General features: G+C 58.0%; 2 protein-coding genes across 2 annotated transcripts in view; one reads left to right on the top strand and one right to left on the bottom strand.

Annotated features, from left to right (window-relative positions):
• ILDR2 (immunoglobulin like domain containing receptor 2) overlaps positions 1-24,344 on the top strand; it is a 211,067-nt gene that overhangs the window by 12,306 nt on the left and 174,417 nt on the right. The window lies entirely within an intron of this gene.
• The window catches only part of POU2F1 (POU class 2 homeobox 1), a 79,257-nt gene continuing 57,528 nt past the window's right edge, over positions 2,616-24,344 (bottom strand). The window contains exons 3-17 of the mRNA XM_056108599.1: positions 20,836-20,936; positions 19,369-19,422; positions 17,624-17,743; positions 15,900-16,088; positions 14,704-14,830; positions 13,581-13,675; positions 11,980-12,153; positions 8,230-8,371; positions 6,818-6,963; positions 5,961-6,137; positions 4,664-4,772; positions 3,612-3,942; positions 3,454-3,542; positions 3,018-3,094; positions 2,616-2,945 (exon numbers count right to left, since the gene is read on the bottom strand). Coding sequence (XP_055964574.1) covers positions 2,616-2,945; positions 3,018-3,094; positions 3,454-3,542; positions 3,612-3,942; positions 4,664-4,772; positions 5,961-6,137; positions 6,818-6,963; positions 8,230-8,371; positions 11,980-12,153; positions 13,581-13,675; positions 14,704-14,830; positions 15,900-16,088; positions 17,624-17,743; positions 19,369-19,422; positions 20,836-20,936 — 2,261 coding nt within the window. The remainder of the gene's footprint in view (positions 2,946-3,017; positions 3,095-3,453; positions 3,543-3,611; positions 3,943-4,663; positions 4,773-5,960; positions 6,138-6,817; positions 6,964-8,229; positions 8,372-11,979; positions 12,154-13,580; positions 13,676-14,703; positions 14,831-15,899; positions 16,089-17,623; positions 17,744-19,368; positions 19,423-20,835; positions 20,937-24,344) is intronic.

Raw genomic sequence — 24,344 nt, 5'->3', positions numbered from 1 at the left:
TCGAACCCAGGTCAGCCGCGTGCCAGGCCAACGCCCTCCCTGCTGGACTATCGCCTCAGCCCCGATTCTTAAATAACACGCAGTTCCTACTCCTGGCCCTCGGGCTCTGCTCTGGCTGCAGCTCCACCTCCAGACTGGTCCAGGAGGAAGGAAAGGTGGGCCGCTCCAGGGAGCAGGATGCAAACCTTTCCTCCTCCGCCGGTGCCCAGAGGCTGCCACGCCACGTAGGGTCTGGGACAGGCCCGGAAAGGCAGGAACGACCAAGGGCCTCTGCTCAGACACTGCCCAGATCCCAGGCCTCTGCGCCTAGGGAATCACACAATCACAAGCATTTCTTGAGACAAGAAAAGATGAGGTCCTGAGAGACAGAGGGTGGGGAGGGGCGATGGGGGCCGGGGTGTGAGTTTGCATCCCCATCGCCCAGCTGTGTGTGTGTGTGTGTGTGTGTAGGTCCATGAATACACGCATCCGTGTACCTCCCCTCCACCTGTTTTTAAGGAAGGAAAAGAGAACAATCTTAAGCGACTTCTAGCTAGGGATTTACTTTCTCTCAAATGCAGATTCTTGTGCTGGTTTAAAGGTCGATCCTCATGCAGACAGAAATACACACACAAGCGCACGCGCGTGAGCACACCACACACACACACACATGCATACACACACGCCCCGGCCCATGCACGCACGCTTGCCCCCAGCAGAACCCCCTTTCCCAAGTGGTTCCAACGGAGGCTCCAGATGGCAGGGTGGGGACCCCCGCGGCCCCCCCACACTTCCTTTGGTAGCGACTGGGGAAATGGACGCAGAAGTCCGGTGCCTGCCCTGTGAGAATCAGCATCTCCTTCCCTGAACCCCTCTCCCGCCCACGCCCCCTCGACGGGCGCTACAGTATTCACGACATTCCAGAATCCTCCGCAGAGACGCCGAGCCATTGCGCCGGGTGAGGGGGAGCCCACCGGGCTGGGGGCCCCGGGGGCCGGGCCGGAGAGGAGCGTGAGGCCCTCCTGCTCGGACCCCCTGCCCCGCCCCCACCCCCACCGCGGGCTCCCGAACCAGGCGGCGTCACCGGCAGGACAAGCAGCAGCTTTTCAAATAATCAACAACAAACAGAAACGCAACGCGACGTGGTCAGTAGCAATGGCCTCCCCAGGGTGCCCGAGCCGCCGCGCGCCCGCCCCGCCCCGCCCCGCCCCGCCGGGAATCCACTTTGGTTCAAGCTTCGTGAGTCACGACAAGGTAAATGAACTGTGCGCGCGGGGAGGCCGCTTTCCCGGGCGTGCAGTTCACGGATGTCGGGGGGCGGGCAATTAAATACTTTGGGAAGCCAGACAGGAAGACGGCCGGCGGGTCTGTGCCAGGGAAGGGGGCACCCCGCGGAGGGGGGGCCTCACCCCTTCGGACCCTCCCCCTCCACCCCTGCGGACCCGCCCCCCTGACCCCTGCAGACGCTCCTCCTCTCTGCGCCCTCCTCCCCTCCCAGCCCAGCCCAGCACCCCGATTCCTGGGGCGTGCCAGGTGCGTGCTCAGTCCCCGCCCCACCCCCGTCCTTCTGGAAGGTTCTGCCGCCCTCACCCCGCGCCGCTCACGCGCTTGCTTCTTTCTCCTCACACCTCTTGAGGTGGCCGGTCGTGGGAGGGAGCGAGAAGGGCAGAGGCGAGACGGGGGCGGGGGGCGAGGGCGAGGGCGAGGGCGGGGGCGCCCCCTCCCGTGCCAGGGCGGCTGTTCTCCACCAAGGAAGATGCAGGGAGTCTGGGGTGGAGCAAGGTCCACAGATCAGGAAGAAGCGCGCACAGCCGGCGCATTCTCAGGGGGCGGGGCGGGCCCCGACGGCGTCCGTCCGTCGGTCCGTCCGTCCGTCCGTCCGTCCGCAGTAGTCTTGGTTCGCCGGCTCGGTTCGGTCCCGAACGCAGCGGGGCCCTTCTCGGGGGTGAGGGGGGCCGGGGTGACGACGAGAGCGACCGTTCAGCAGGAATGTCCTTCCCACACAAAGTGCTCCGAAGGCACTGCTGAGGGGGGGAGGGGGAGGAGGGGGAGGGGAGGAGGGGGAGGAGGGGGAGGGGAGGAGGGGGAGGAGGGGGAGGAGGGGGAGGGGAGGAGGAGGAGGAGGCGGCGTCCGGAGTCGGCACCCGAGCCGCTCGCGCAAGGGGCCAACGAAAAGGGATTTTCTAGCACCTCTGGGAGAGTCGCCGCGGGGAAGGGCACCAGCGAGAACGCCCCGGCCCTCGGTGTGTGGGGGGGGCGGGCTGGCGGGCTCGGACCCCGGGCCGGAGACGCGCGCGGCCAGACTCGACGCGCAGAGCGAGGCCGCCCGCGAGAACGACGCCAGTCCCGGCTGCTCGGAAACGGGCTCCGGACGGGCGACCCACCTGCAGACAGTGACCGCCGGGCACGGGGAGGGGTCCTTGCACTTGGTTTCGGAATCTTGTCTGTCGGTTGGTCGGTGGTTTGTCTCTGTTTTTGCTTTTTTTTGCATTTTTCTCTTTTTCCTGGAAATTTTTGGTTAGAAAGTTCTCCGATGCAGGAGGCGCTCCTGAAAAGACAGTGTTTTATTACAAAATCAGGCAAAGTGGTCCGGCTCCGGCTCCGGCTCGGGCTCGTCCGCGTCCTCCTCCGGCCGCTCACTGCGCCTTGGGGGCGGCGGTGGTGGCGGCGGGCGCGGCCCCGCCGGCGGGCGCGCCCGCGAAGAGCGCGCTGGGCGCCGACTCGGCCGCGCTGGCGGGCGCGTGCAGGCTGGCGGCGGGCCCCGAGCCCCCGGGCGCGGCGGCGGCGGCGGCGGCCGAGACGAGGCTGACGGGGTTGCTGGTGAGCAGAGACAGGTTCTGGGGGTTGAGGAACAGCGGCGCCGTCACGATGTTGGGCGCCGCGCCCCGCGTTGGCGAAGACCAGGTTGCCGGCGGCGTCAATCGACGAACAACAGGATGATTGTGATCGTGATCACTAAAATTATCCTGTCAGAGGACCAGAAACTTCTCTGCTGATGCTTTAATTTATAAAGTTCCTCAAAGTTTGCAAGGAGCCACCCTCGCCCGGAGCTGCGCCCCGAGGCCAGAGCCTTCTAGGGGCTTCCAGGGCTTCTCCAGCCCCGAAGCGGACGCGGCTCCAGGGGGGCGCGCCCTGGACAGTGCCCGGAGGCCAGAACCCCAGAGGCTTCCAGGGGCTTCTCCAGCCCTGGCTCTGATGTGGCCCCAGGGGGGGCGCTCCCCGAGGCCGGGACCTTCTAGGGGCTTCTGGGGGGCTTCTCCAGCCCGAACGGGTCGCGGCCCCGGGCAGCGCACCAAGGCCAGAGCCTTCTAGGGCCGGGGGGCCGCTCCAGCCCCGACAGGCATCGCCCCGAGCCGGCACCCGCGGCCGGAACCTCCCCCAGGCTCCCGGGGCTTCCCGGGCGGGCAGGCCGACCCCGGCCCGGTCAGGGCCCCGCGCCCCCCCCCCCCCGCCCCCGCCGCGGCCCGCGCTGACCTTGGATGGTGGCCAGCGCGCTGTTGCTCATGAGCGCGGGGCTGAGGGCGCCGCCCAGGGTCCCGGGGCCGAGGCTGAGGAGCGCGCCGCTGCGGGGAGAGAGGGGGCTCAGCGCGGGCCGGGGGGGCGCGGTGCCCGCGGGCGCCCGCCCCGCTTACCCGGCGGCGAACTGCGAGGGCGCCACGAGGCCCGGGCTCAGGCCCGCGGCGGCGGCCATGGCGGCCAGGCTGGCGTTGGCGGGCAGCGGCGCGGCGCCCGGCAGCCCCGACGCCGTCACCATCACCTGGCTGCCCGCCAGCGGCGAGGCCAGCGCGGCCGGCGTGGTCTGCGTCGCGCCCGTCTCGCCGGCGCTGGACGCCTCGGCGGCGGCGGCCGACGGGGACGGGCTCAGGGACGGGGACGCGGCGGCGGCGGCGGCGGCGGCGGGGGCGGGGGGCGCCGTGGAGATCACGGTGGCCGCGTGGGTGGCGGCGGCGGCGTCCGTCGTGCCTGCGGAGGGGGCGGCGGCGTGAGCATCCCCGCGCCCTCCAGCCCGCCAGGCCAGCACCCGGGCAGGGCCCCGAGGGTGGGCGGCAGCTGCCCAGAGTGCGGGCGCAGCCAACGGCTCCGGGAGGCGGAGCGGAGACCCCTGCTCCCGTCCAGAGACCCCCACTTCCTCCCAGAGACCCCCCAACTCCTGTCCAGAGACCCCCTGCTCTTTGTGGGACTTTTGGTTTTGGGCCACACCCGGCAGTGCTCAGGGCAGGGTCACTCCCGGTGCGCTCAGGGATGCCACCGATGGAACGCGGGTCTGATCCCCTGTGAGGCAAGTGTCCTCCCCGCTCTATACTATCCCGTGGGGGGGGGGGGGGAGGGAATGACCTATTTTCCTACAATAAGTGTTGATAACAAACTGCACACACAGAAGGAGGCATCTGTACTGAATCAGCTCTCGGAGACAGAGCGCAGCAGTGAACTGTGACTGCTCACTCTCCTCAGAGCCGGCACGAAGTGCAAAGGGACACTGTCTGAGAGGCCTTCCAGAGGCAGCGTGTCTACACTTTTTGTTCTGCTGTGAGAACAGCAAATGTTTGCAACCCCAGGTGTAACTGACAGCAGCCCGGTCTGTGCCTGGAACAGGGTCCCTGGACTTGGGGCACCCAAGAAACAGAATCAGTCGCCCCTTCAAAAGCTCCTCCCGCAGACCAGCCTGGGTCCCAGCGGCGCTCACCTGTGACGGAGAGGTTGGTGACGGTGGTGGGGCTGGTCAGGGGGAGCACGGGGTTCACGGTGAGGGTGCTGGCTGTGCTGCTCGCCACGAGGCTGGGCGTGGTGGCCACCTGCAGGCCAGAGAGGGAATAGGCGTCCGAGCTCCGGAGTCTCGGGCACCTTCTCGGTCCAGAGGCCGATTCGCTCAAAAACCTCAGCCAGACCCGAAAATGCCCAAGAGGAAGCAAACTTTTTTGTCGCTCAGGGCTGACTCCTAGTTCTGCGTGCAGGAATCACTCCTCACGGTGCTTGCGGGACTCTCTGGGGTATTGGGGATCAAACACGAGTTGGCTGCGTGCAAGGCAAACGCCCTCCCCGCTGTGCGGTCGCTCAGGCCCCAAGAGGAAGCCATTTTATGATTCTGTAGATCTCAGAGTCTACAAAGTTAACGTAAATGGAAAGGTTGCATGCAAACAGAAGGTTTCTCTCTGATAGAAAAGGCCTCTCTGATACCACTCCCATGAGGAGTGATAGCACAGCGGATAGTGCGTTTGCCTTGCACGCGGCCGACCTGGGCTCGATTCCCAGAATCCCAGAGGGTCCCCTAAGCACCGCCAGGAGTAATTCCTCAGTGCATAGGCAGGATTGCTGGGTTCTCATTGGGGTGACCCAAAAATAAAAAGAAACAAACCAAAAAAAAAGGCCTTGCAACATAAAAAAAAATACATATATATCAAAATCAATGCCTATACTTCCATGGTGCTGAGTCACACACTCTAACTCAGTAAGCAAGACACAAGTCATGAACAAACACACAAGGAAATGACCCCTGGGGTCATCTGGCCGCTGCTGGCAGTATCACATTTCAACCAGGCCTGGTGGCCACCCCGTCCAGGGACACTATCACGACCCAGTAGTGACCCTGCAAGGTCAGCCACGGAGCCTGTGTGTGAGCCAAGACTCAGCTGGCGTCCAGCGCAAGCCGCAGGTCGCGGGCCACTGGGAATTCTCTGCCACGGGCCGTGGGTGCGTTAAACTCGATCAACTGGACTTTTGGTCCCACCACGACTCAAAGGTAGAATGTCGCCAGCAGCGAGTGTAGCCCCCAGGGACCCCACAAAGCCCCCAGAGGAAGGAAGGAGGAGGCTGCGGCGAGACAGGAAAGAATCGTCTGCTTTAAAAGGGGACCGGCACATCCTTGGATGGACCGCAGGAGATTTGGGGACTGTAGCCACACGGGAACAAGACAGTGGGGACACGCAGAGAGCAGGAGCCCCAAGGGGCAGGCGCGAGACAAGGGTTCCCGGGCCTGCGCTCACCAGCGGGGTGGGGCCGGGGAAAACGGCCTTGATGGGGGAGCTGCTGGCGCCACCGCCCGGCGGGTTGATTCTTTTCTCTTTCTGGCGGCGGTTGCAGAACCAAACCCGAATCACCTCCTTCTCCATGTTGAGCTGCTCGGCGATCATGGTGATCTCCTCCGAGGTAGGCTTTTGGTTCTGGGGGGGAGGGGGGAGAAACCATCTTTGGGGGTTGGAGCAACAGGACAGCGGGGAGGGCGTCTGCCTTGCACGCAGCAGACCCAGGTTCGACCCCCGGCATCCCTGGGGGATGGGGCTGGACTGGGCCCACAGCACCCTCCCTCCCCCCCTCCCGGACAGTGCACACTGGAAGGGATTTGATTTGAGCTGTGCTCAAGGTCACTCCTGGCGGGGCTCGGGGACAAGGTGGGTGCATCAAACCCGCTGCCATCCCTGGATCGCAGGGAGCAGCTTCGGCCCCCCCGCGTCCCCCCTACGTGCACACACTCTGCAGCGCCCTTGGGAGACCCTGGGCGTGTGAACAAGGCACGCTGCTTCTAAACTCTCTTCACAGTGCTCTGGGCAGCTCATGGGAGCTCCAACTGGTAGCCCCTGGGGCAGAGCAACTGGCCCCACGTCTGCCGGCCTGATGCCCATGCCATAGCTGACCCAGAGCCTGGAAGCAAGTATTCATGGGTGCACGGCCTCCCGTGGGGCTCTGCCCGCCACATCCCCCGTGACCAGAAAGGCAGTGGTCTGCGGCGCCAACCCCCCCCTCCGCCCCCCCGCCCCCCCCCCTCCGCCCCCCCCGCCCCCCCCCCGCCCCCCCCCCCGCCCCCCCCCCCCCCCCCCCCCCCGCCCAGGCGAGCGTCACAGACCTCCTCGAAACTCTTCTCTAAGGCCACGCGGATGTTGGTCTCTATGCTGGTGCGTTTCTTCCTCCTTCGGTTCAAGCCCTCGATGCCCTGGCCTGGGGAGTTCAGGGCACTGGGGCTGGAGACGGTCGAGTCGGAGGAGAGGTTCTCTGTGAGGAGAGAGCCAGCAACAGCTCAGCCGGGGGCGTGGACCCGCGCCCGGGAGGGAGCGACAGTGCTCGCCTCCGTTCTGACGGGTTTGCTCACTTACAAGCTTGGGGGAAATCAGCCCCTATTCCCAGAGGACAGCCTCAGCACACAGCACAGATGCTAACGGACGAGCAGCTCAGGTTTTCACGTATGAAGTACCTGGTCATTTGTATTGTTATTTATTTTTGGGGGGGGGAGGCTTTTTGGGTCACACTCGGCGATGCACGGAGATTACTCCTGGCAGTGCTCGGGGAACCCTATGGGATGCTGGGAATCGAACCCAGGTCGGCTGCATGCAAGGCAAATGCCCTCCCTGCTGTGCTATCGCTCCAGCCGCGTAGGTGATCATTTTTAATATCAAAAGCAGAAATAACAGGCCAGAGTGACAGCAAACGGGAGGGCGTTTGCCTTGTACTCGGCCAACCTGGGTTCAATCCTGGGCACCCCAGAGGGTCCCTCGAGCACCGTCAGGAGTGACCCCTGAGTGCAGAGCCAGGAGGAACCCCTGAGCATCACCAGGTGTGACCCAAAAAGCAAAATAAAATTTAAAAAGTGAATTAAAAATGGCTTTCTGGGGTCACAGTGATAGGACGGCAGGGAGGGCGTTGGCCTTGCAGGGACTGGCTCGGGTTCGATCCCTGGCATTCCATAGGGTCCCCTAAGCACCGCCAGGAGTGATCTCTGAGTGCAGAGCCAGGAGTCAGCCTGGGTGTGACCCCAAAACAAACAACAAAAAAGCAGAAATAATACCGGGAACAGCTATGTGGTAATTCACTGAATTACCAACGTATTTTTCCACATTTAACCTAACACTCAAGGCTTCATCAATATCCTTTGGCTGCCCAGACACCCTGATTCAGAAGAAACACGCAGAGGGGGGCTGGACCTATAGCACGGCGGGTAGGACGCTTGCCTTGCACGCGGCCGACCCGGGTTTGAGTCCCAGCATCCCAGAGGGGTATGACCCAAAAAGCAAAAAAAGAAAAACACACTAAGGCTAGAACGTGCCACCGACTGTGCACATGACATCCCGGGACCGTGGAAGGAGCCAGCTCTCCTGTCAGCCTCGATGCATTTTGGTCCTCCCGAGATCAGTGAACTTCAGGGGTCTTTAGTACAATGGCGCAGGAAATAGAAGTCAGCAAGCACGGTCGCTGACTGACCCCTCGGCTCCCCACCGCCTTCACGCCCTGTGCAGTTCCCAGGACATCTCTCCACCCACCCACCTGCATCATTCAGCCACTTCTCCAAAAGCGGCTTTAACTTGCACATGTTCTTAAAGCTGAGGTTCAAGGCTTCGAAGCGGGAGATGGTGGTCTGGCTGAAGTCGTTTCCGTACAGTTTCCCCATAGCGAGCCCGACATCGCCCTGCGCGGGATACAGAGCAGAGAGGGGGGAGGTGGGCGAGAAAAGGGCTTCCGGTCACACACACACACGCCACCTCCTGGGCCCACGAGACCCACCCGCGCCGCCCAGCGGCCCACCAAGGACTGAGTGTTAACCTGGCTCATACAACCTTCAAACTTCCGTGTGTTCTCTCTGGTTTGAATGGCTTCTTGCTGCCTCGTGGCATAATTCAGATCTCAGTTATTTTCACTAAGTCACAGAGGACAGTGCGGATACAGACCCCTCAAGTGACACCCATCAAAGCCTCAGTTTTCTTGTATCACCTTCAGGACTGGTAGGTGGGACTCCTACAATCGCTGCGGGGATTTCTGAACAAGCCCAACGTCCCGTAAAAATCACCTGAAAATTCAGAAATGAGTCCCAGGCCCTTTCTTTTTGTTTCCTGTCAAGTATTTTTAGAAGCAGCGAAAAATCTATTTTCCCTCCTTAGTTTGGCTTTCAAAGTTGGTAACAAAAAAACAGGTATTCTAAAAGATGACTTCTGTAACCATTATAGAGAAAGAAATTCACAGCAGAGAGGTCTGACCCATTTAGGCAAACCTTCGTGGCAGTGGAAAGTTGCTAACCTCATAGCAGTAGAACAATGCCTCCCTGAATATTCCACAAAAGATGTCTTTCTCCACTGCCTGGGCCCTTTGAAATGTATACGCGGCTTTTCTTCCAGCCCAACCGTCCCTTGTTAAGAGCAGTAAAAGCCGATCTGAATAGTTAGGGGAGCCGAATGATTCGCCCTCTCATTCCAATTAGGTTGGTGGCAGGGCTGTAGGAGGGCGCGTTTCTCATCGGAAGCGCCAATTCGCCGGAGACCAACTCCCAGCGACCCGGGAATAGCGCTCTGAATGGGAATTATCCCAACGCTCTGGGCTGTCTTTCGAATCCCGCATCGTTATCCAGCACCTGCATGATGTGGGGGCCAGGGAAAGGGGGGTCCTTTAGAACCCCTTCTTCTCACTGGGAAACGGCTGGACAGAGGAGAACCGTGGAAGCCAGGGGACAGCAAGGCCGAGGACACCTATCCTCAGTTTACCCAGAGCCGTGCTTCCCAGAGAGGCTAGAGTGAGGGGTGGGAGGAGAGAGTCTCCTTGCTGAGGAGGGGTGGCAGGTGGTAGCGACGCTCTTACAACCATCTTGGGTTCGCCTCATGAAAAGCAAATGGTCGGAGCAGTTAACTCACATATAATCTGGAATTTATTGTATCCCTTTGATACTCGTTCAAAAGGAGCCAAAGGAACGAAGATTGGCATGTGGAAATCCTGAACATACCACATGTGATGGCGGTGTCCTATTTCGGCATGCCTTCTAATTAGTAAATGACATGTTTCGCAATTCCTTAATAACCGATGATGTGATTAGAAACCGCTGCTGAGTAAGACATGCAGGAACCTTTACTCACGCAGAGAACGGGGCTTCTTTCTGTTTCAACACATAGCATGAAGTCTAGCTTTCCCAAATGTCCCTTCCTGTGCCTCTGTATAAATGAGGGGGGTCTAACAGCCACCTGCAGCTGCCTGCGAGCAGTGGGGCGGTGCTGGCCTTGCAGTAGACAGATCCAGATGGATCCCCGACACCCCACAGTGGCCCTGACCCCACAAGGAGTGATCCCCAAGCTCGCAACCGGGAGCCGGTTGCGAGCACTGCTGGGTGTGGCCCCAAACAAAACAATCCCAAACACACAAGGGCTGCTGTCCTTAGCCGGCACCAGGTACCACTCGTGTAAAGGTGGCAGGGCCACATCGTGGTCACTGCACGAGGAGGAGCAGTTGCCTAAATCCTAAAGCAAACAGAGCAGTTCCTGGGGGCGGTGGAGGGAGCAGCTACTAGCCACATGCCGGGAAAATGCCACAGAAAGGCTAAACCACTACTTGGGCAAGAGCTAAGAGTTGAAAAAGCCTTAACGTTCTTGGCACCGAGGCCAGGGAAGCAAAGAAAGTGCTGAGTGACTGTGTTCAAAGCTGCAGCGATGCTAAATGCCAACTGCGCATTTCTTTAAGCTTGTCAGCTAAATTCTCCCTGTCCATCCCGTCTCGTCTGGAGTTTTCTTTTCAAAACATATGCCTGATCACTTGGGTGCTTCAGATGGGACAGATCTTTCCCACTGTTATTTGTTCTTTTGCAAACTAAGCTACACAAATATTATTGCATTTTATCTAAAGTTATATCCATTTGAAAACCGTCTTATGTTTTAGTATAAAATTAGTTTGAAGAATAAATGTCTCTATTACACAACTAACACACACTCTTATTCATACACTTAACACTCATGCACACACAGACACACATATACATACATTCATGCATACACACTCATATACACATACATACACGCACTCACATGCACTCATGCATATATACACATTCACACATATGTACACTCACACATGCGTACACACGCATATACACTCATACACTCGTGTATGTACTCATTCACACACGTATACTCTCACAAGCATACATACACTATACACATGCACATATACACACATGCATGTACAAACTCATGCACACATACACACATGTACTCATGCATATACTTACACACATTCATACACACACATACACCTGCACACACATACTCATTCACCACTCATGCATACACACACTCATGCATACACACACTCATACACACCTGCACGCACACAGTGTCCTGGCCGTGGTATGACATAGGTCTCACCACAGAAAATAGTCAGGAAAGTATTTACGCAGTGGTTTGAATTTCAAGTAATAATGATACTTTCTTCAAAGAAAACATCACGCTTTTCCTGATTTCATAAACACATCCAGTGTAACGTACGCCTCAGAATTCTGTTCACCTAATGATGTTAGATCCCCTTACAGAGACGTTTCCCAGCTCTCAAAGTATTACCTGTGACAGGGCAGTCACAGACCCAGTGAGTGGGGGTCTTGGAACCAAAATTCTCTGTACTTGACGCCTGTTAGGCCATTAAATTCCACTTTCAAAGCCCTCTGCTAGGTGCCGTTTCAAAAAATCAGCTTGGATTTTTCATCAGCGACAGGCTCTTACTTGACTAGTTTCAGCTTGGGTGTGCGCCCCGTCTGCCCTCCCCTCCTCCAAAGCCCGTTTTTCAACGCCTCTTTCCCCTCTCAGCCTGTGTGACGCCCTGCTGAGCCCTCACAGACACACACCCACGTAGCGAAGACTGAGGTAATAAGGGTCCGTGCAGTTGCATCAACCCTCCAAATAACTGTTCCAGTTCTCCCCTGGGTAGGGGACAGGTGGAGGGGGCACGGGGACAGTCAAAGACATTTTGGTGGGGGGGGCGGTCCCTTTGTACCTCAGTATCATCCCTGAACACTATGTGACCATCTCAACTACTATAAAGCAAAACTAAGCCCTACCACTCCCTGGGATGACTAATCTCAGAGGTCTGTCCCTGGAGAAATCCAACAGCTTCCGTCTAACGGTACACCACAGATCAGCAACAGGGTCCCTGTGCCAGAGTCTCACTTGATAACGCCACCCGGGACTAGGAAACTCGAACCCACACCAGAGAGCCCTGGGAATGCGGTGGAGGAGACCGCCAGGCTCTGTGGCGGTGGCTCTGTCTTACCTGAGTGAATCCGAGCTTGATCCGTCTCTGTTTGAAGGTCTTGGCAAACTGCTCCAGCTCCTCCAGGTCACTGGGCTCCTCCAGGCTGGGGGTATCAATACGCTTTGGTGTCGACTGGCTCTGTGGAAGCGTCTGGATTGGGGTTGCTGCTATAGTGCGTGTAGGGGTTGCTGGCTGCTGGCGCGGGAACAGAACCACAGACACACACACACACAGGCACAGAATTAGGATGATGGCAAGCTTGTGTGAGCACCGCATCAAGGAACGCTCAGCTCAGCTCTGGAGGATTCATGGCTGCGGAAGGCACGAGTCGGTGAGGAGAGCAGAGGCGGGATCTGGGCACTGTGGCCGACAGGGGACAGTTTCAAACCCTCCGTCACCAGGGGCGCGTGCCACAGACTATGCCTATGCCGTTAGGACCCAGAGGGCCTGATCGAGGGTGTTTCTGCTTCTGACTGCAGAAACGCCCAAAGATATCATAATGCCCCACTTGTCCCCTTCCCCATCCTAGGGCAACTGCTCTGCTCACCGTCTTGTCTCCGATACCAAAGCACACGACATGCGTTCTGGGACTGTGGCTGCCAGACTCAACATCACAGTGAGTCTGATGGTTGGGGAACCCTGAGGAATAGACCCCTCACTGGGAGGGAGGCTGCCCTAAAACACACCTCACTTCCAGAAGTTTCCTGCTCTCTCGAAGACAAACTTTTCTTGGGAGGACCCAGGTGGTCCTGGGGACTGACCCTGGCCTCCCGCAGGCAGATTTTATCTCTTCCCATCTCCATGGCAGCTGATTCTTTTTGTCTTTGTTGGTGACGTCTGGGTCACACCCAGCCGTGCTCAGGGGTTACTCCTGGCATGGGAGACCCTCTGGCATGCCGGGGATCAAACCCGGGTGGGCCACGTGCCAGGCAACCGTCCTCCCCGCCGAGCTATTATCGCTCTAGTCCCTGTCTGTCTGTGGCAGTGGACACGCCACTGAGGGGCTCAGGCGCAAAGCCAGTGCTGGAGTTCTGATGCCCCACTGGACCATCTGGAGCACCCAGTGGACAGTCCTGCCCTGCTGCTGCTCTCGGGGCAGTGCTCAGCCCTTACAGTGCTGGGGGCCTCTCAGCAGACAGTGGAGCCTTAGACGGAAGCCTCTTTGTGGCCAGCAGATGCCTGGGCACGTGTCATATTAAGTGCTAACTAGAGACAAAAGGGTCAGAGGGGGCCGGGGGATGAGTCAGGATCGACCACTTCACCCCTGTAGAGTCGCAGATGGGGAAAGTGGAGGCCCTGGGGGTGGGGTGGGGAGGCCACAGCACCTCCAGGTCGGGAGATGGTGGCGAGGCGTTTCTAAGGCAGGCAGAGGGTTTTCACGGGGACCCTCGTCTCGAGTTCAAGTGGTGATTCCCGCCGCCAACTCTGCGGGGGACGGGAGGGCAGTAGCAAGAGCCTGTCTCCATGGCACATGGTTCTGGAGGAGCGTCTCAGGACATGGGAACGCTGTTCGCTGCAGCTACGCCCACTGCGCGGCTGCGCCGTGAGCTCCGTAAGCCACCCGAGTCGAGGGGGGCTCTGGGCTGCGCCCTAACCAACCACAGCCCCGGGAGGCGGACCTGGGAGGTGAGGGTGATGCTCGGCTGGGACTGCAGGAGGTTGGCTTGGCTTTGCTGAGGTAGTTGCGTTAGAAGATTCTGCGCTTGCAGGAGACCTGGAAGACACAACGGGCCACGGCAGACACGTTAGCGAGAATTTCCAGCTGCTCCGCCAGGGTCTCACCGGCCCTCAGACACAACGGGTTGCAGTGGACACGTTAGAGAGAATTCCCAGCTGCCCCGCCAGGGCCTAATCTCAGACTCCTCAGGGCTTTATCGCCCGACATTCAACTCCGTCAGATGCGGCGGATCAAGGGACTGGAGGGTCAGCAGTGAAACAGATGTCCCCACTGTGACCCCGACAGCCTCTTGGCCGGCCGAGCTTAGCCTCCGTGAGGGACCAGAATAAAGGGGAGAAGTCCTCTTGGCACTGCAGATTGACTCCAACGTCCGGGCCCAGAGCCTTCCCCCAGTGCCAGACAACTATCTAGTTTAAGAAAGATAGCGGGGCCGGAGTGACAGTGAGTGAGGAAGGCGCCTTGTACGGTACATCGGATCCCGGGCATCCGGTGCCATCTCCCGAGGACCGCCAGGAGTGATCCCTGAGCTCAGAGCCAGGAGGAACCTCTGAGCATTGCCGGTGGGGCCCCAAACCCAAAAAAACAAAAAAAGAAAGCAAAGCAGCAATTCTTTAAGAGGCAGATCCAGGAAAGAGTTCTAGAATACGCAGCGACAGAAAGCGGAAGAACTCAGCGCTGGCATGGGGGCAACTGCCTGTGTTGTGAGACGCCCTTACAGACCCCCCCACCCCACCCCACCCGTGCTGAGATGGCCTTATAGACAGACAGACCCCCATCCTGACGGGCACAGAAATCAGGCAGCACCCAACACCAGGGGGCCTTGGACTGCTCCTCTGGGACGCACAGGACAGGCAACTCCTACCCCCGTCCCCAGACACTCAGGGAAGACCAGTGTTCATGGGAGCATGTGCTGCAGTGCTCGGCCCACTCTGAGGGCGTCCCGGGGAAACACCAACCCCAGCAGCCCAACTCGGTTCCTCCCTGCGGCCACTCACGGGTGCCCGCGGGACGGGCGGGTGCAGTGGAGCGAACCCCCTTCCTTCCCCCCTTCCCTCCCGGCTCACCCTGCTGGCCCTGGGGCGTCTGGGAGATGATGAACTGCGCCGGCTGCAGGCTGGCCGTCGGGTGCACCAGCACGAACTGCTGCAGGTTCAGGTTCTGCTGCTGTAGCTGCTGCAGCTGTTGCAGGTCCTGGAAGGGCAGAAGGAAACGGGGAGCACTGATTTGGGGAGCACGGACCACATCACATGCAGCCCCGGGCAACGGGTCCCATCCCACCTGGTAAAGAGGAGCCCGAAGCTTACACTCCGGCCTCCTTCCCAGGGGCTGTCCTGGCACACGAACACCGCGTGCGCGTGTGTCCATATGTGTGTGTGCATATGTATGGATGTACATGTTCATGTGTACATGCATGTGTATGTGTATGTACGTGTGTTGATGTATATGTGTGTGAACGTGTGCGTGTATGTCCAGGTGTGTGTCCGTATGTATGTGTGTGTGTCCCCGTGTTTGTGTGTAAACCCTCACGGGGGACACCGTGCTGTGTTGACATACATGCAGCCTAGTTTCCTGCCATGATTTAAAGTCCCTCAGGACAAACGGTGTCGGCTGTGTACACACACGTTTACACAGGTCTTAAAGATCAAATGAGGAAAACAGCGTGTGGACTGAAAGCAGAGATGGCTGTATCTGAGTTTGTGTCAGTCTATCAGAAGACGCCTAATGATTTATGAAAACTGGCACCATCCAATCCAATTCCGCCAAGAAGGCACCGTCATAAGTTCCACGAACCCCTGTGAAAAAATCCGACCCCCACCACACAGCAACAGAATCGGCCTCATGTTGCAGGATGTTTTCAAGAGCCTTCATGGTCAACCGTCTTATTAGAACAAATCACTCTTGGTCTCGCGTGTTAGGTGCCAACACAACGCTTTTGGAGGGATGCAGAACAGGGCCCCGGCGAGAACACAATCTGGAGAAGACGCGGCACCACAGGGCTCGGCCTGACCCACCGGGCACCTGTCCCTGTCCCAGCCGGGAAGGCGTTTCTGCATCTCGAGATGAAGTGACTGTCTGAGGTGGGACTCGCAAGCCCCCTCTCTTCTCCTGAGGCTCCCTGGCCGGACAGAGCAGGGGACCAAGTTCTGCACAGCCACTCACGCAGGCGGCCCGGGAGGGCCAAGGCACCCCTGCCTCTGGCGTGAGCCAAGGACAGGACGCACGGCCGGCCGCTGGCGAGACGGCGGGCGGCGCCACTCACCTGTGCGATCTGGATGGGCTGCGAGAGGGGGATCTGCGTCATGGGCGTGGCGGCGGAGGCCGAGATGGTGGCGCCGGCGGCGCCATGCTGCTGGCTGGCCGAGTGCTGCTGGACGGCAGCGGCCAGCAGCTGGGCCTGGGCCTGGGCCTGCTGGAGCAGGAGCTGCTGCTGCGCGGGTGTCAGCGTCAGCTGCACAGAACGGGACAGACGGACAGACGGTTGGAGCGCGCGGGCAGCGGACTGAAACGGTGGCCTCGCCACAGACATGAGCCCCATGGGCGCAGGCACGAAGGTCATTAACCAGTAAGCAGAAGAGTCGCCGCCGACGGGCCCAACGGGATGGCGGGTGAGCGCCGGGGCTGCCTCGGACAGGCCTGCCAAGGGCCCAGCTGCTCCCAGCCGCCGACACCCACTGCGGCCACTCACTGCCACCAGCCTGGGGGCGGGACCCGTGAGCACACGCTGTCTGCTTCCGGCCAGGCTCACGCCTTAAGCGTGTCTGTGCAGAGAGGAGGGCAGGAAGGACCCCGAGGGCCACTGTGGATGCACATCCCAGGGGCCACGAATCCCAGACACGTCTGAGTTAAGACTGTCAGTGCTGGCTGGCCGCTGACAGGGCACGGAGGGCTTGAGTCACGTCAGGCGCACTTCAACAAGGGGCCAGCTCTGCGTGCAGAGGGAATCAAGGCCCCAAGTCACCCCCAAACCGCACCCCCTGCTGGACAGGCACGCCCGCTCATCACACGTTTTTAACGGGACACAGAAGCATGTCAGCCTACAGCTGGAATCCTGCACTCTTTTTTTTTTTCTTTTTGGGTAACACCTGGCGACGCACAGGGGTTACTCTGGCGCTGTGCTCAGGAATTACCCCTGGTGGTGCTCAGGGGACCATATGGGATGCTGGGAATTGAACCCGGGTCGGCCACATGCAAGGCAAACGCCCTGCCTGCTGTGCTATTGCTCCAGCCCCCTGCACTCTTTTTTGATGCTAATTTGTTTTGTGGGCTACACCCCGCAGTGCTCAGGAACCACTCCTGGCAGTGCTCCAGGGAGCATATGGAGGGTGGGGGACCGAACTAGGGTCTGGCCTCATGCAAGGCAACAGCCCTCCTTGCTGTCTTCTCTCTCCAGAGCCACGTTGCCCCCTAGAGGCACAGTTAACACATACGTCACGAAAAGGAAGAAGAAACACACTGTGTGTGTGGTTCAAGGAGGTGCGCACCAAGCAGAGACACAGAACACTCAAACTTGATCTGAACTTGGATTCTGTGAGCGTCCGCCTGAAACATGGGAGTAACGCAGTCACAAAGACTGACAAACAAACCCGCTGCTGGAGGGAGAGGGGGCAGAGGGTAAGGAGCCGGTGTGGCCCACCTACTTGCCCCACACCTGGACCTGAGCACTGCCAGGGGTGACCCGAAAAGCCCAAATAGAATTTCCGGTAGGCAATTTCAGAAAAAAAACTTGTCCACACTGGAAATTCCCTGGGCGCCAACGGCATTTCCCCACTGCGACACGCCCCGAGGACCAGGGCGCCGCTGACCGAAGCCCCATGGTACCCGACTCCCGGGGCAAACTTGTGGCCGAGCCTGAAACGGGCACAGTGGCCGCATCCTCGAGCGGGCACCGGCACTGGCCCGGCATGGGCTGGTTTCCCAGAGCCGTTCACAGCGAGGCACGTTCCCAAGGAGCAGGGGAGCCGCCGCACGCCCGCGAGCACTCACCCCGGTTATCTGTCCCCCAGCCAGCATGAGCTGGGGCTGGGGGATGGCCGCCTGCACGGAGGGCTGCTGGGAGGGCTGGCTCGGCTGCTGGGCGTCCCCCGGCTCTTCATTCGACTTAGGCTGCAGCAGGGCGGGGGGGGGGGGGACACAGGATTGCAAGAAGTTGGTTTACACACACACCCCCCCTAACTTTGGAGAATCATTTCCAGCCGGCTTAGTCCTGGGGCTCCTGCTTCTCACTTTTGCTTCCTTACAAGCCCTGGGAGTCTCCCCGTTTTCCTAAGAGGTGTCTGGACCTTTGTGGTCGGAGGTCAGCAATGCTGAAAAAATTCCTTTCTCTTTTTCTTTTTTTTTCTTTTTTGCTTTTTGGGTCCCACCTGGTGATGCTCAGGGGTTCCTCCTGGCTCTGCACTCAGGAATTACTCCTGGCAGTGCTCGGGGGACCCTATGGGAGGCTGGGAATCGAACCCGGGTTGGCAGTGTGCAAGGCAAACAGCCTCCCCGCTGTGCTGCAGCCCCTGCACTTAAAATTTCTTAGACGAAAAACGAACCCGATCCTCGATAAACAGATGGAATTTTTTTTTAAACCAGCCCCCAGCACTGGAAATGGAGGAAGAAACGGGGATGTTCCACTGACCCCCTCCAGCCCATGGTCTGACTCTCGGGGAACGGTACTTTCCCCGCCCGCCCCCCCACCCTGACCAGGGAGTTTGGAAAGTGCATCCGGTCCCTCCCGCCAGGCCACCGGTGCTCCGGCACGGGGCTCCGGGAGGAGATTTCACGGTAATTAAAACTGGTTATGCAGAGCATTAAAATTCTGCATCGATTTGCATATTTCCCACCACCTGTTTGGGGACTGCAGCAAGGCTAATTAACATCAAGGCTCTGATTAATTCTGCCAGTCACCGAGAGATAATTACAGAGCAGGACTGTAAACACAAGGCGCTGAAGAGAGGGCCTGTTTGCCAACATCCCTCGGAGGGGTGAGAGCTCCCATGGCAACCCGTGCCATCTCCCGCTGCCCGCCTCCCCCGACGGGAAGGTCACAGCATCCCTTTCTTGGCTCTCTGGGTTCCCGGGGTGGTGGACAAGGTCCAGATCCCACCGGCTTTCGGGGCGTTTCGGCCCCCGGTCCTGGCTGGGACACTGGGGAGTAAGACCCCGTGGGCCTGTCACGGGGTCGGGAGAGGCAGAGGCGCCCGATTCGGGCCCTTTCAGCGTGCACGTTCCGGCACAATCTTCTAAAAGCGCCCACTGAAATTCAGGTAAGAAAAAGAAAGCCCTAGGAGATGAGGGGTGACTTGCGAATGGTCACATGGCTGCCTAGTGGCAGAATGACCACTCAGTGACCACTCGATGACCAAGCACCTCTGTCCCCCAGTCCTTCTCTTGCTCTAGGCTGTTTCTCTAAGTCACGAAAAACAACAAATGAAAAAGGTGCAGGGACAAAGTGGCATCTGAGGTCTCCTTCCACTTTGGGCAGCGGTTAAATGCCCAGATGCCTGAGCTGGGTAACTCAGAAACATTGTTACTGAAATTACAAATCAAAGTCTGAAAGCAAATTCTTTCCTGTTCAACTCTGGTCATTCATAGCGGCCTAATACAACCACGACAATGATCGTATTTTGAATCTCTAAGTAACATTTCCAAGTATTTTTCTACTGTAAGATAACTGCATGTTCTATTGAGGTTCAGAAAAAGAAGCATGTCACAGTATGCCTGCGCACAGCCCGGGCCCAGCTTACCTGTACATTTAAAGACTGAGCGGCTGCCTGTAAACTCGTCCCAGCGAGCTGAACCTGTGAGCAGAGAATTGGGGAGACTCGAATCTAACAGACAGACACCCACATATCTCCCCCAAGCCTCTCTGACGTGGATGCCAGCCAGTTCAGACGGAGGTTTCTCGTCAAGGGTTATAGGGGATGGAGTCGGGAGTCAGGCCTGAGCTCAGAGCCAGGAGTCAGCCCTGAGCCTTGTCAGGAATCAACCCTGAGCACAGAGCTGGGAGTCAGCCCTGAGCTCAGCGCTGGGAGTCAGCTCTGAGCACTGCTGGATGTAGCCCCAAACACACAAACGAACAACAAAAAAACCAAAACAGCAAAACCCTCATGCACCGGCCCCCAGAACTGCCCGCGAAACGTTTCTCCTCTGCAGCAGTTCCCCACGCCAAGTCAGTGGCACAGATAGGCCACTCCAGGTTGAGGCACGACTCCAGGACATTCCATGGAGCACCTGGAGGCCCTATCGCCCACTCCTGCCCACACTCACCCTGTAGGCAGGAACTTGAGCCCCAGGGGAAGTCCCTAAACCAGCAACATGAACAAGGGAGAAGCAGCCCCTTAGCTTACCTTTATCATGATAAACGATTAGACTTTGCAACTTATTCCAACGTCAAGAATTTCCCATATACTCCAGGATCACACACACACACACACACACACACACACACACACACACACGGATGCACACAACTACATACACACCTACACCATGTACGCAAGCACACACAAACCTACACACACACACCTACACAAACCTATACATACCCCTTCACACTCATATATCCCTTCACATACCTAGACACATACCTACATGCATGCATGTTCATACACCTACACACACCCCACCATACACATATATAACCCTCCGCGCACACACACACACGCACACACACACACACACACACACACACACACACGCCTACACAGTCAGAATTTTACAACTAAAGTTCTAACTCCCGGCTAAAATAGTTAGAGCAAAATAAATAAATAAAATAGTCAGAGTGTGTAGAGATGTTTAGACTTAGGCGAAAATTCACACACCAAAAGGGTAGAGGCAAATTTTTCCTTTTTGGTTTTGGGGTTGAGACTAGGCACCCGTCCTTCACCTGCGCGTCCCTGGCCCGACTGACCGAAGCAGGGCTCTCCCCGATAAACGAAAGGCCCACCCACAGGCGCCGGCTCTGGGTCCTTCCGGAAACGGTCCCAGGAGGACTAAGAGCTCAGGGCAGCCTTGTCGGGCCCTGAAGCCACAACAGCTGCAGCATCTCGGTGACTGTCCCGAGGGCCCCGCGGATTAGCCACAGGTCTGGGCAACAGCCCCTAACCACGAGAACTGCAGAAACGCACGATGACCATCCCAATGGCCCGGGGGCCTGAGAGCTCCCTGCCCTACTATCCCCCCTTGAGCCCTGGCTGGCCCGAGCAGCCTACCTGATGGAGATGCCCCAGGAAGGCCTGTGCCTGCGCTGTCGAGATGGCGCCCCCGACGGGCACGGGCTGCTTCTGGAAGTCCAGACCGTTGGTCTGCGTGCCTGGAAGGAAGACAGTCATTATGGGGCTGGAAGCAAGCAGGCATCTGTGCTTGACACACTTTCTAAGGCTCTCCAAGGACAAGGGACTCCACAGGAAAAGTCAAAAGATCCCTGGTCCCAGGCTGGAGTGACAGCACAGCGGCTAGGGCATTTGCCTCGCATGCGGCTGACCTGGGTTCGATTCCCAGCATCCCATAAGGTCCCCCAAGCACCACCAGGAGTAATTCCTGAGTGCATGAGCCAGGAATAACTCCTATGCATCGCCAGGTGTGACCTCCCCCCTAAAAAAAAACATCCCCGGTCCCTCACGGAGACCACAGGACCAACACCAGAAGACACGCCACAGACGAAAGAGGACCAGGAATCACGGAGCACAGTGGGACGCTGGTGCTGAGAAGGCGGGCAGGGCCTGCAGGGAGAGGAGCCCTTCACTGCTGACCTGGCCAGCGGGGCACGGGAGGCAGGTCGATCCCTAAGAAATCGAAAGCAGTCCCTGGCGAGACAGCAGGCCACGCCTTTCCGGGGCCCAGAGCACAGACTCTGAGAGAAGCACGAGCTTCGGAGTGTACCAGGCACGTTCAAATTCATCTGGATTGACTTCTGCGGGGGCCGCTGGGAGACCAACCCAGCAGCCCCCAGCAGGAAGCACGCAGCGCTGGACATCACACCTGAGGTCCTGCCCTGCCAGCTAGAAGCTGCTGTTACAAGAGAACAAGCTGAGGGGAGACGCCTCTATGGGATGGACAGCAAGGGCCTGTCCACTTGCTGGCTCCTGGGACTCCCAGACATTTGGTGCTGAGCACAGGTGCCTGAGGGACTCTCTGAAGCTGTCCCCCACCCCCACCCCACAGCGTTTCCAGAAGGCTCTCTCCTGCTGGTCAAGCAATCATCCTGTTCGGCAAGAACCAAAGATCTCCCTGGGGTCATCAGGAAAGGAGTGGGCGAATCTCTCACCTCCTGGAAATCGCAACTTGAGGTCTGTCCTGTCTAATTTCTCCCTCAAGCTTCCCATAAACAGGAAACTTACAGAACGACCTAGACGTCACTTAGTGAAAATTTTTCCCCCCACTTAAATGTGCTGCTTGTGTCAAGTCATGAGAAGCTAGAGTGAAATGAAAGTCACAGGGGTCACGGTCACTTCCACAAGCCACGTCCAGTGTGTGGCTATACACTGCCCGTCATCAGCTGTTCCGTATCCTCTGCGGGAAACCGCTCACGACACACAGAGTAAGCGCCGGAGCTAAGGGAGAGGAGAGTTTGGAAAGCAGAACACGCGTGTGGTTAGGAAGTCTCCAGAAGCAACACTTCTCTGGGGGGCCCGCGGACCTTCCACAGCCAAGCCTCCCCCTCGAGTGCATGCTGCCCACCCCTGCGGGAGGGGCTGGTTTCTGGTGCCCATAAGGCCTAAGTGCATGCGACTCGAGGCTGGCTAGGAGTCAGCAGTCCAGGCCAACTGGGGGTCCGGGGCAAAGACACAGGGGTGGGGAGTGAAGTAAGGTGCTGGGGCTGAGACAGGAGGTCAGGGGTGTGAGTCACAAGAAAAGATACACCAGCACACTGCCCGCCCCCCCACTACCGCGCCCCCTTCCCCATCAGCTTCCCGCCCAGGAAACAACTGTCAGTGCTGAGACCTTCTCCAGCCCAGAGGGCACAGCACGGAACCTCCATTCATTTGTTCACGAGTGAGGAGAAAGATGAAAAGATCTTGGAGTGGAATGTTCGAGGCGAGACGGCCCCTGGACCTTGTCCCGTCCCTCCTGGCAGCGGAGGGCGGAAAAGCGGAGCGTGAGAAGCAGACACAGAGAAAATACAGAGAAAATGGACGAGGCTGCGGCGAGAGGGAGCAGGCAGGAGAAGAGCAGTGGAGAAGGTCCCCGGAGAACTGTGGGCAGGAGAACGCGCCCGGGGTGCGCCAAGTGATGGCGAGCCGACCCAGAGAGAGAGGTGAGGACGCGACGAGAAAGACGACGCCAAAGACCATGGACGGGACGGGGAGACTGAACACCAAGAGCGTGGCTGTTTCAAAAGAAGCAGGTGGAGCCCAAACTCCCGGGAGACGGAATAAGAACAGGAAAGAGAAGCATAAAGTCGAATCTCAAGATAATGGCAAGCATTGTGAAAACAAATGGTGTATTACAAGAAAGAAGTTCTAGAGACTAAGTCAAATTCATACCAACAGTTAAAACGTACAGGCGGCCCGACTCTAGGAAGGAGGGACTGGTCCAGGGCCAAGAGCATCTGAAGGAACTGGACTGGCAGGCAAAAGTCTTCCCCAGGAGGAAATAAGAGATGGAGACCATTTGACTCTGCTTCCAAAACTCTAAGGAATACATAATTCCAGTCTTTCCCAAATACTCAGGAGAGGGGAGGGTTAGGAAACACGTTCGAAGGACTCACTGTAGGAGACACCATAAGCCTGGAAGAGGTTCAAGGAATACAAGGCAGCATTAACCACCGACTATGTGGCACACCCCAAGCAACGGCGCACAACCTAGCAAAATCAAATATTCCGGAAGCTGTGTTTACACTGCCAACTGAGGGCTGGTTTGGGGCTTTAAAAATCCAGCCCCCGTGTGTGAAGACTGCACTTGGCCTGCTTGTGGCCATCGTGGAATCCCAGCACCACATCTGGTGACCCAGCAGGGGTCACTCCTGAGCACAGAGCCCCAGCCTACCTCCCCCAAGTCATCAATTAATGGGATTCACCGCAAGCATCAGAGGCGGGGGACTCAGAGAGCCTCTTAAAGAACACAGGGAAACCTTTCGTGTTCAATGCAAGCTACAGAAAGAACAGTAAGTGTAGAAACGGAGCATCCTTTACTTGATTAAAAGCGCACATCGATTTAGAACAAGCAAAGGGCACCAGCTTTGAAAAGTTCAGCCAGCAAAGCGAGAAAAGCCACAGGAGCTGGACCAAGTAAGCGCTCTCGTGAGTATGCTGGGAGCACTGCCCAAGGAATCCACTGATCTATTAGAATGAGCGAGTTTAAAAAGGTTGCAGCACACACACACGATCTGCTTTCAAATGGAATTTTTTAACAGTACATTTATAATAGTCCAAAAACACAAAGTTCCGGGTATCTCTGTCAAAATAGAGCAAATCCCAAAAGAAAAACATTTTATTTTAAAATAATAAACACACGATAAATAAGACTGAGTCAGTGGTCGAATGACTAGTTCTGCCACGCATTGGCCCGTGAATTCAGAGCAATTTCACAACCGAATATCTCTCCGCATTCTTTTTTATTTTTATTTATTTATTTTGCTTTTTGGGTCATACCCGGCAATGCACAGGGATGACTCCTGGCTCTGCACTCAGGGATGCTGAGACTCGAACCCGGGTCGGCTACGTGCAAGGCAAACGCCCTACCAGCTGTGCTATCTCTCCAGCCCCTCTCTGCACATTCT

The sequence above is a fragment of the Sorex fumeus genome, unplaced genomic scaffold, assembly GCF_029834395.1.
Source record: "Sorex fumeus unplaced genomic scaffold, SorFum_2.1 ptg000226l, whole genome shotgun sequence".
Taxonomy (NCBI): domain Eukaryota; kingdom Metazoa; phylum Chordata; class Mammalia; order Eulipotyphla; family Soricidae; genus Sorex; species Sorex fumeus.
The sequence above is the reverse complement of the archived record's forward strand: the minus strand, read 5'-3'. Positions and strand labels throughout refer to the sequence as shown.